Raw genomic sequence first — 9,911 nt, 5'->3', positions numbered from 1 at the left:
CATAACTTTCGAAACTAACATCTCCAATTTCAGAAAATGTAATGGATTTAATAATTAAAAAAATACTTTATTCCCTAATGAAAATGTATTCCTTGGTCGAGAGGTAAACACATCTCGCATTGCATTTTGAATTTCTATAGAAGTACGTGGACAATTCAATGTAAAACCCATCATTGTCATAAGTCATACTAGGGGTGGGCGTTCGGGTACCCATTCGGGTTCGGGTCGGGTATTTCGGATTTTCGGGTATTTCGGTATAGAAGTGTAGAACCCGTTCGGGTATTTCTGTACTTCGGGTCGGGTTCGGGTATTTTTAGTTCGGATTCGGTTATTTCGGATCGGGTTCGGATATTTAGATTTTGAAAAAAAAATTAAAATTTTCATTTCTCAAGTTTCTTGTATTTAAAAGTATAACTTTAAGTTAACTAATTTTTTTTGTTTTTAATAGATTGAATGGTTAATAGATTTGGACATAACATTTTAAAACTAAAAAGATACTAATTTAGTTATTTTTTAAAAAAAAATTTGGTTGTAACTTTTTGTTAATTTTTGAAATAAAAAACTTGACATGCATTTTAAGTGAGTAGCAAATCATTTTTTCTGTAATTATATGTATATCATATGAACTTAAAATATGTGTAGTATCAATATAAATATTTTATATAAAATGAGAGATGTAAACTAGAAATATAAGGTTAATTATACATATGTTCGGTTATCTTCGGATATCCATTCGGGTTCGGGTATTACCCGTTCGGGTTCGGGTATCCAATCTCTCCTTATTCAATACCCGTTCGGGTATTTTGCTACTTCGGTTCGGATTTCGGTTCGGGTTTTTCGGATCGGGTTCGGGTGCCACTTCGGATATCGGGTAAAGTGCCCACCCCTAAGTCATACCATTCAACCAAACGGATAATTCACAAATAAGAACGAACACAATTGTTTTCCGTATGATATTCTTTTACTTTAGTTTCAAGCTATATTTTATTTATTAAGGATAATATCTCAGTCAAATTTTAATTCCGTTGCCGAAAATAATAGTATAAAAAAAAAAAAAAAAAAAAAAATAATAGTATAGATAAATTGAGATTTTTTTTAGTTTTAACTTTCGTAAGTCAATCCATTGTATAATGGTTAAAAATACTTTTAATAGAAATACAGAAAAAGAAAAGTAAAATTTGTTTCAATAATGATTTAGGCACGGCATTATTACAGACAGACCTACCTCTTTTACTTTGACATTCGTACAAAATTCTCTTTCTTCCAGCGAAGCAGGAAGACATAAATCTTCAATTAAATTTTAATTTATTATTTTCCGATATTATAAATATATAAGCCATTTGCACTTTCTCGTGCATCGAAATCTCAAACACAAACAAAAAAAACTCGAAAACGAAAAAAACAATGGCGAGCTCCGATGCTCTCTTGCCAATCTCCGCCAGAGAAGAAGACCCATTAGTATCCGACGGGTCAAGATCCGACCCTAACGCGGAAACCCATCGCCGTAAAAGACCCGTTAAAGGTCTCCTCGCCGTCTCATTTGGGCTTTTGTTTATCGCCTTTTACGTCGTTCTCATCGCCACACACCACGGATCTAGTAGATCCAACGACGTTAAAATCGAAAGCGATGAAACAGCGACGACAACGTCACGTGCCCGTCTTGCCGGCGTATCGGAGAAAAGCAATGATCAGTTGTGGAAGCTTTCCGGTGAGCGGAATACGGTGTCGTTCGCTTGGAACAACAGTGTGTTGTCATGGCAACGAACGGCCTTTCATTTTCAGCCTGAACAGAATTGGATGAACGGTATGCTAAAAATTAGTTAAGAGAAAGAGAAAAATCTAATTGGTTGATTTTAATTATCTGGTTGAAAAGTCTTTTCTCTTTTTGTTACACATTCAAAAGAATATTCATTCTTACTTTTTTCACATATTTATTTCCTTTTCCATAATATGGGAGAGAATATTAAAATCTTCAAATTTCCAAATTATTCAACAGTAATTAATTCATTCAAATCTATCAAATTTTATTCAGAGAACATTATATAGTTTCATTTCATCAATATGATCTTGTGCTAATTAGTCTCTAATTTTGTTCTAATATTTCTGCTTGTTCTTTTGTTTTCTTATTCCTCCGTTTATCCACCAATACGATGTTGCTCAATGGCAAATCTGGGCTTTTCTTTCTGCAGATCCTAATGGTAAGTTTTACTTTCCTTTCTTTTCTGTTTATTTTAATATTGTAAAAATGAATTTCTCTTAGTGTAACTGTAAAGTATGATTATCTTAATACAAAAAATGAAATTTATTAGAAATAATTAGAGGGACAAGAAGTAGTGGATCGCATAACGTCATCACGCAACTCACGTTATAGCCAAAAGGCTCACTGACAAAATCAGAACAGAGTTACCTCACAACCAATAGCAAAAATTTATTATATTTTAGTTTAAACTGATTTTGCCACTTCATATCTCACATGAGATCCACATGCTAAAGAGATTGTACAAATCACTGGTTGCCACATAAAAGTTATCTTTTTTTTTTCCATCAAAGGGATTTAATATTATAAAAGAAACGGGCCAAACCCAGTACAATATTATAACATAAGCCCAACAACAAATAGGACACCCAACTTTCTAATGGGCTAAGCCCTACGGACCCATCACGAGAAAACCCTAGGGAGCAGGCGGAAAGGCATACTGCCGCCTCACTAAACCCACTTTTGGCCGCTTGTACACGTGTCGCGATCCTCCTCCGCGAAGAAACACGTGTCACAAGGATAGCGCCATACCATCTCAACTCGTCGGCGCCGGAGATCCAACCACCGGACCACCCGGCCAAACCGGAGCTCCATCGCTCCGTTCCTCTTTACTTTCACCCAACTTTGGGCCACTCAAGCCGGAGAGGCTCAATCGCCGTAGCGAGAGCTCCTCCATCAACATTAACCACCGGGACCCGCCAGAGGAATCGCATGCATCCTCATTCTTTCCGCCGGAGCTCTTCCATCTCCTCCGACGAACACACCAACCCACAGAAACAAAAAAAAAACCCGACCGAAGAAAAGAAAGAAACAAAACCCTAAAGAATAAGGGCCACGAGCCGGCGACGCAAGGCTGAAGAAGCCTTCACCCCCCGGAGACTAGATCCGATGACGGCGGACCTGAAGGAGTTTCCCCGCCACGGAGACAAAAGACCGGCGGCGACGGATCTGCGATAGCCTCCGCCTCCCGGAGATATTATTCCGACAACAACTAAGGTCTTCTCCGCGTCATCTACACAGCCACCGCGTCGTTACTCCAGGACCAGAACCAAAGCGGTTGGTGGCAGACCAGAGATCGGACAGGCGGGAACCGGCAGAAACGAGGAGAAGGCCGGATCCTGGTAATTTTATCTGAAAGAAACACGAGCTCCGGCGGCGGCACGGACGCTCACGCGCCGGCCGACCGCCGAGCCCTCTGGAAATTGCTTTCTCTCTCTCTTTCTCTCTGGATAAAAATAAATTATACTACGTAATTGTCCACATAAAAGTTATCTTTGGTTGATAAATCCTTGTGAATGCAAAGTTTGGATCTTATCTCAAATTGATTAAAGTCAGTGGGGTATACTAAACTATGCTATTTCGATTTGATACCTAAACTTTGTCGTCTACTTAAAAAAACTCACTATTTCAGAGTTCTATTCATTTTGACCACCCAATAAAACATAATTTTTGCATTTTGTCCAGGTCCATTGTTCTACAAAGGATGGTACCATTTCTTCTACCAGTATAATCCAAACGCAGCCGTATGGGGTGATATTGTTTGGGGTCATGCCGTGTCTAAGGACCTAATCCATTGGGTCCATTTGCCCATAGCCATGGTAGCTGATCAATGGTATGATGCCAATGGTGTCTGGACAGGCTCAGCCACATTCCTCGATGATGGCTCTCTCGTCATGTTGTACACTGGTTCCACCGACAAATCCGTTCAGGTATGCACACGCGAAAGATTTTAGCGTAACATTCAATTTTAAAGTGTTGAAACAAAATCAAAATAACAGTTTCAAAACAGTATAGCCATAGCTAAGCTATAGCACTATATTATCTATATTATATATCAAATCTAGAAAAGTACTTCTTTTCTCTAGAATATAAAAGCTCATGAAACTGTAATTAAAATAAAATTTAATAAGTTTTTTTGTAATATTCTATTTTAACGAAACAACCGTAAGAAAAATGGGTGAATCCAATGATATTTATATAAAACTATGTGTGCAGTGCAGTGAACATGTGATAATTTTAATATGTTTTGAAATTACAAATGGGACAATACTTGACGCCAACATGTTGTCTAGATTGTGTCTATGAACTGTTAGGCAAATAGTAGAGGTAACGAGTTATACAGCCAGATTTTGGTAAATTAGTTTTCTAACATGTAAATTAGGTTTAGTGATTGTATTAATGATAATAATTATATAATGTTTCAGGTCCAAAATCTTGCATACCCTGAGGACCTCAACGACCCACTCCTATTGAAATGGGTCAAGTACTCAGGCAATCCGGTTCTAGTACCTCCTCCTGGCATTCTCCCCAAGGACTTCCGTGACCCAACGACTGCATGGAAGACATCAGATGGAAAATGGCGGATCACAATCGGTTCCAAGATCAACAAAACCGGGATCTCACTAGTGTACGACACAATCGACTTCAAGACTTACGAGAAACACGACACATTGTTGCACAAGGTTCCAAACACGGGGATGTGGGAGTGTGTTGACTTCTATCCAGTGTCTAAGACCGCGATCAATGGGCTCGACACATCAGTCAACGGACCAAATGTGAAGCACATCGTGAAGGCTAGCATGGACGACACCAGGTTTGATCATTATGCCGTGGGGACGTACTTTGATTCGAACGGAACATGGATCCCGGATGATCCTACTATTGATGTTGGGATGAGTGCTAGTTTGAGATATGATTACGGAAAGTTCTATGCTTCAAAGACGTTTTATGACCAAAACAAGGGTCGAAGAATCTTGTGGAGTTGGATTGGTGAATCTGATAGTGAGGCAGCTGATGTACAAAAGGGCTGGTCTTCTCTTCAGGTTTGTTTTGTTTCCTTGAATTAACGTGCCGTAAAAGTTAGGTTTTTTTAATATAGTTGCTTCTAACACAAGGTAGTGATTTTTTTTATAAAATGATTAGGGTATCCCAAGAACCGTTGTTCTCGACACAAAGACAGGGAAGAACTTGGTCCAATGGCCAGTGGAAGAAATAAAATCCCTTAGATTAAGCAGCAAGCAATTTGATATGGAAGTTGGTCCTGGTTCAGTGGTACCGGTCGATGTGAATACCGCAACTCAGCTAGACATTGAAGCAGAGTTCGAGATCAAGAAAGAGACTCTTGACAAAATCCTTGGAGATTCATCGGTGGTGGCTGAAGCTGAGGAGTTTAGCTGCCAGAAGAGCGGTGGATCTACTGTCCGTGGTGCGTTAGGACCGTTTGGATTCTCGGTTCTCGCCGATAAGAGCTTGTCGGAGCAAACTCCGGTTTACTTCTACGTGGCTAAGGGAAAAGATTCCAAGCTCAAAGCTTTCTTCTGCACAGATACTTCAAGGTATTATTTTCTTAAAATTATTATAAAGTAATGTCTAACTGTACTAGTATAGTATTCGATTATGAAATATAACATTTAATGTAACAGGTCAACGTTTGCCAACGATGTCGTTAAGCCGATTTATGGTAGTTCTGTACCGGTTCTAGAAGGAGAGAAATTGACCATGAGAATACTGGTAATTTACTGAATCAACATAACATTATACGTACTTTGATATATAATTTCATTAGTGCCATACACTTTATAGACTGAAATTATTTATATATTTTGAATAGGTGGATCATTCGATAGTAGAAGGATTCGCACAAGGTGGAAGAACATGCATAACGTCAAGGGTATATCCAACAAAAGCCATCTATGGAGCAGCTAAGCTTTTTGTATTCAACAATGCCATTGATGCGACTGTTACGGCGTCGTTCAAAGTCTGGCAAATGAACAGTGCTTTTATTCACCCTTACTCTGAGGAAGCTGTCCGTGCTCTCTCCAGCACCTGATTATACACCATTACCTCCAGCAATTTATTTTGATTTTGTAGATTTTACTTGTAATAAATATTGTTTTATCCGTTCTTTTACCATTTTAGCCATTGTTTAATTATATTCGAGGTTCATATTTGATTTCATCATACTTTTTTTTTGCGCGACGTTTTATATTAAAATTAAAAGGAAAGTGATTATGGGCCAAAAACAAGGCCCAAAATTATAATTCATACAGATGCAGAAAATTGTTAATAAAAATGAAGTAGTTGGGCCTGATTGGGCCATATAATTAAAATGAAACGAACCTTTGAACGCAGTCAGAAGGTTTGAGAACAGAGCTTTTGTTGTCTCTTCGTCAAAGTAGTCGTCACTGTTCTGTCTTCTTGCCACTACAATGCGTTCTCTTCAGTATCTCCCCTCCGTGGCAATCTCTTACAGAACCCAAAGAGACGTAAACACCTCTCTCCTTCCTCGCCCATCTCCCATTAAAACACGTAATTATCCTCTACCGTTGAGGGCAGCGACGTCAACTGACGAAATTCCCCCTAACGCCGTTCGCCGGAAAACAGACAGCAACTGGAGAGGAGGGTTCAGTCTCGGCGTAGACTTAGGGTTGTCGAAGACAGGAATCGCACTTAGTAAAGGCTACACCTTTCGTCCTCTCACGGTAACTTCCGAATCTCTCTATCTCTGTGCGTTTACGTTATCTCTTAAAAGGTTTAGTGAAAGTGATGATGTGATTTTGGGTGTTTAGGTTTTGAAATCGAGAGGGCAGAAGCTCGAGACTAGACTGTTGGAAATTGCAGAAGAAGAGGTATGATTCTAAACTCTTTTATGTAATTTATCAGAGTTGGAAGTGGTTTTGATTGGAAGTGTGTGTTTGCAGGAGGTTGATGAGTTCATAATCGGGTTGCCGAGATCTTCTGACGGGAAAGAGACGGTTCAGTCTAATAAAGTTCGATCTGTCGCCGGTAGGCTTGCCGTTCAAGCTGCTGAGAGGTGAAGCATACTCACACACAGACATATATATGATCAAAGTTGTGAACTTTTTGGGTTTTGTTTCAGAGGTTGGAGGGTTTATGTATTGGATGAGCATGGGACATCATCAGAAGCTTCAGACAGAATGATTGTAATGTTAGTTCCTCTTCTCATTCTCTCTATGTTATTGGTTACTCGTGTGTGGAGGATTTGAAGCTGATGATGTTTGAACATTTCAGGGGACTTGGCAAGAGTGAAAGGCAGAACAGAGAAGATGCGTACGCTGCTGTGGTAAGGCAATGAGAACACCAGCTTGAGTAGTATCTATGGTTGTTCTTATCGAGTGTTTCTTATGTTGTAGATATTATTGGAGAGGTATTTCTCTACACAAGGTCTAGGAGCGGAGATTATACTTCCCAAGAGTTTAGATCTTCAAGAGAAGATCAAGAACAGTTCACCTAAAGATCCTGACTTTTTACCAGGAAAGCTCGAGGAGTTTTACAGATTCTAAAGTAGTTTGCTTTCATTATCCTCCTTGTGGATTCTTTGATTTCATATAAACACAACAATAAGGTTCTTTTGCCTATGATCTTGTTAGTTCCTCTACCAAAAGATCCTATTTTTCCTCTGTTTCACAAGTCAGAACAGAGTATAAGTAAACTGGTGAAACACAAGTGACATACGTGTACACATCTTAGTCCACTCAAAGTGGATAATAGAACTCTTTCGCACGTGCGAGATTATATATTGTTTTATGAAGTTGAATGTATCAATCTCTTCTCTGCAAAGTTTAAACCTTTCAACAATGGCTCTCTCTTCGCTCTCTCCTCTGCCCATGAAGTCACTTGACACTTCACGATCCTCATCTTCCGTCTCAAGGTCTCTTTACCATTTTCCGAGATACCCGTTGAGACGTTTACAGCTAATCTCCCGTTCAAGAGCAGAAAGAGATTCGTCAGATTCTAGGTGAGACTCGGACAGAGTCTTTGAGGTTCCCTGTTTTCGCAAAGTTTGGATTTTTTTTAAAAACTTATGGCGTTGGATTGTTGTTTGAAAAGGGAAGATTGTTGCTCCGGTGGAGAACCGAAGACGTGGAAGAGGTTTTTATCTGGAGCGTTAGCAGCGGCTGTGATAGTGTCGAGCTCAGGGTTTCCTGCAATGGCAGATCTTAACAAGTTTGAGGCGGATATACGTGGCGAGTTTGGGATTGGATCAGCTGCTCAGTTCGGTTCTGCTGATCTCAGGTATCATACATAATTGGTTCTTGTCTGAATGTTTTTAGAGAAACTTCATTTGGCTGAGATGAACGTTGTTTGTTTTGCAGCAAAACAGTTCACTCCAATGAAAATTTCAGGTAAATATTTGAATTTGTTAATATTCAAGAAACCATCAATCGGAAGAAGCAAGAGTTTGTTTTTTATGTTCTGAACCATGTGTACACTGGTTTACTGATTGTTGCAGAAGAGCCAACTTCACTTCTGCAGACATGAGAGAGTCTGACTTCAGTGGTTCAACCTTCAATGGCGCCTATCTTGAGAAAGCAGTTGCCTACAAAGCTAACTTCTCAGGTACTCTCTCTCTCTCTCTTTCTTAGCTGTGCTATCACTTAGCCCTTCCCTATGCAGTAACTATGAGATTTATGGTATTAGACTTAAGAAAGAGAACAGATTCCACAAATAATATTCAGTTCTTCAGATGTTCCCTTGTACTAGAAATTTCTGAATATCAGTTCCTTTGCCTCCACCAGCATTTTGACATAGTGTTTAATCCCAAAACAGTTGCTGTCTGTGTTGCATCCTAGTTAAGTTGCATTCTTAGCTTAGATCCATTGTAGTAGATGTTTCATCTTTGGAACACCATTGTCTTCTTTTTAGATCAATTTGGTCAACCTTGTTTAAGCATTTGAGTCCTTGACGATGTCTATCTTAAAAGTGTGCATTTTTATTCTTCAGGTGCTGATTTGAGTGATACATTGATGGACCGGATGGTAAATGACATACACTTGTACTCTGTATATATATACGTGCATTATGAGGCATTCTCCTTTGGGTTCATGACGATTCTTTTATGGCGATCTTAGGTGCTAAACGAGGCAAATCTGACAAATGCAATTCTTGTACGTTCGGTTCTAACACGTAGTGACCTCGGTGGTGCCAAGATCGAAGGCGCAGACTTTAGTGACGCTGTGATTGATCTTCTTCAAAAACAGGTAACGTTTCATTCATCCATAGCTTACCATTAACATAAGGTGAATAGAGCTTTTCACAAGTGGTTCTCAAAATTTTGTGTTCGAAGGCTTTGTGTAAATACGCAAACGGGACAAACCCATTGACTGGAGTGAGCACAAGGAAGAGTCTTGGATGTGGAAATAGCAGGAGAAATGCATATGGCTCCCCTTCGTCTCCTTTACTCAGTGCACCGCCTCAACGTCTGCTAGGCCGTGATGGATTCTGCGATGAGAAGACAGGTCTTTGTGACGCCTCATAGTATCAGTTTGTTAAGAACTTTAAGAACATGTGTGTGGTTACAACGCCAGCTGTAATAACATTTGGTTCTTTATATGTTGTGTTACATTAATCGTCTACTGTGTTATAGTATTGAGTTGTAAATTACCGGAAAGAAAGTGAATGGAAACACTGAACAAAGGAGATAATGATCACTTTTATGCAAGTGCAATTAGAGATTTTGTTGAAGAATCCAACTATCTTTTAACATGGAACACATGGTAAAATAGTCTCATGATATAGAATATACATAAGTTAACAAATAAATAGCTCTTTGTGAGTAAATATATGTGTATATATATACATTTTGCAATTTAAAAAAAAATAGAATAATAAATTTAAAAAAATATAGGAGTTA

General features: G+C 39.0%; 3 protein-coding genes across 3 annotated transcripts; all 3 read left to right on the top strand.

The window, feature by feature from the left end:
• The first annotated feature begins 1,109 nt into the window (after positions 1-1,109).
• Positions 1,110-6,229, top strand: LOC103843145 (acid beta-fructofuranosidase 4, vacuolar). Its single transcript, XM_009119855.3, has 7 exons — positions 1,110-1,804; positions 2,190-2,198; positions 3,722-3,966; positions 4,462-5,079; positions 5,180-5,592; positions 5,680-5,767; positions 5,868-6,229. The coding sequence occupies exons 1-7, from the start codon at positions 1,405-1,407 to the stop codon at positions 6,084-6,086; spliced, it is 1,992 nt and encodes a 663-aa protein (XP_009118103.1). The 5' UTR covers positions 1,110-1,404; the 3' UTR covers positions 6,087-6,229.
• A 179-nt stretch (positions 6,230-6,408) lies between these two features.
• On the top strand, positions 6,409-7,808 carry LOC103843143 (putative pre-16S rRNA nuclease). Its single transcript, XM_009119853.3, has 6 exons — positions 6,409-6,738; positions 6,826-6,885; positions 6,958-7,070; positions 7,137-7,205; positions 7,289-7,340; positions 7,411-7,808. The coding sequence occupies exons 1-6, from the start codon at positions 6,466-6,468 to the stop codon at positions 7,558-7,560; spliced, it is 717 nt and encodes a 238-aa protein (XP_009118101.1). The 5' UTR covers positions 6,409-6,465; the 3' UTR covers positions 7,561-7,808.
• Positions 7,748-9,714, top strand: LOC103843144 (thylakoid lumenal protein TL20.3, chloroplastic). Its single transcript, XM_009119854.3, has 7 exons — positions 7,748-8,015; positions 8,108-8,293; positions 8,374-8,403; positions 8,511-8,617; positions 9,002-9,036; positions 9,130-9,258; positions 9,345-9,714. The coding sequence occupies exons 1-7, from the start codon at positions 7,804-7,806 to the stop codon at positions 9,534-9,536; spliced, it is 891 nt and encodes a 296-aa protein (XP_009118102.2). The 5' UTR covers positions 7,748-7,803; the 3' UTR covers positions 9,537-9,714.
• The last annotated feature ends 197 nt before the right edge of the window (positions 9,715-9,911 follow it).

The sequence above is a fragment of the Brassica rapa genome, chromosome A09 (genome assembly GCF_000309985.2).
Source record: "Brassica rapa cultivar Chiifu-401-42 chromosome A09, CAAS_Brap_v3.01, whole genome shotgun sequence".
Taxonomy (NCBI): Eukaryota; Viridiplantae; Streptophyta; class Magnoliopsida; order Brassicales; family Brassicaceae; genus Brassica; species Brassica rapa.
The sequence above is the reverse complement of the archived record's forward strand: the minus strand, read 5'-3'. Positions and strand labels throughout refer to the sequence as shown.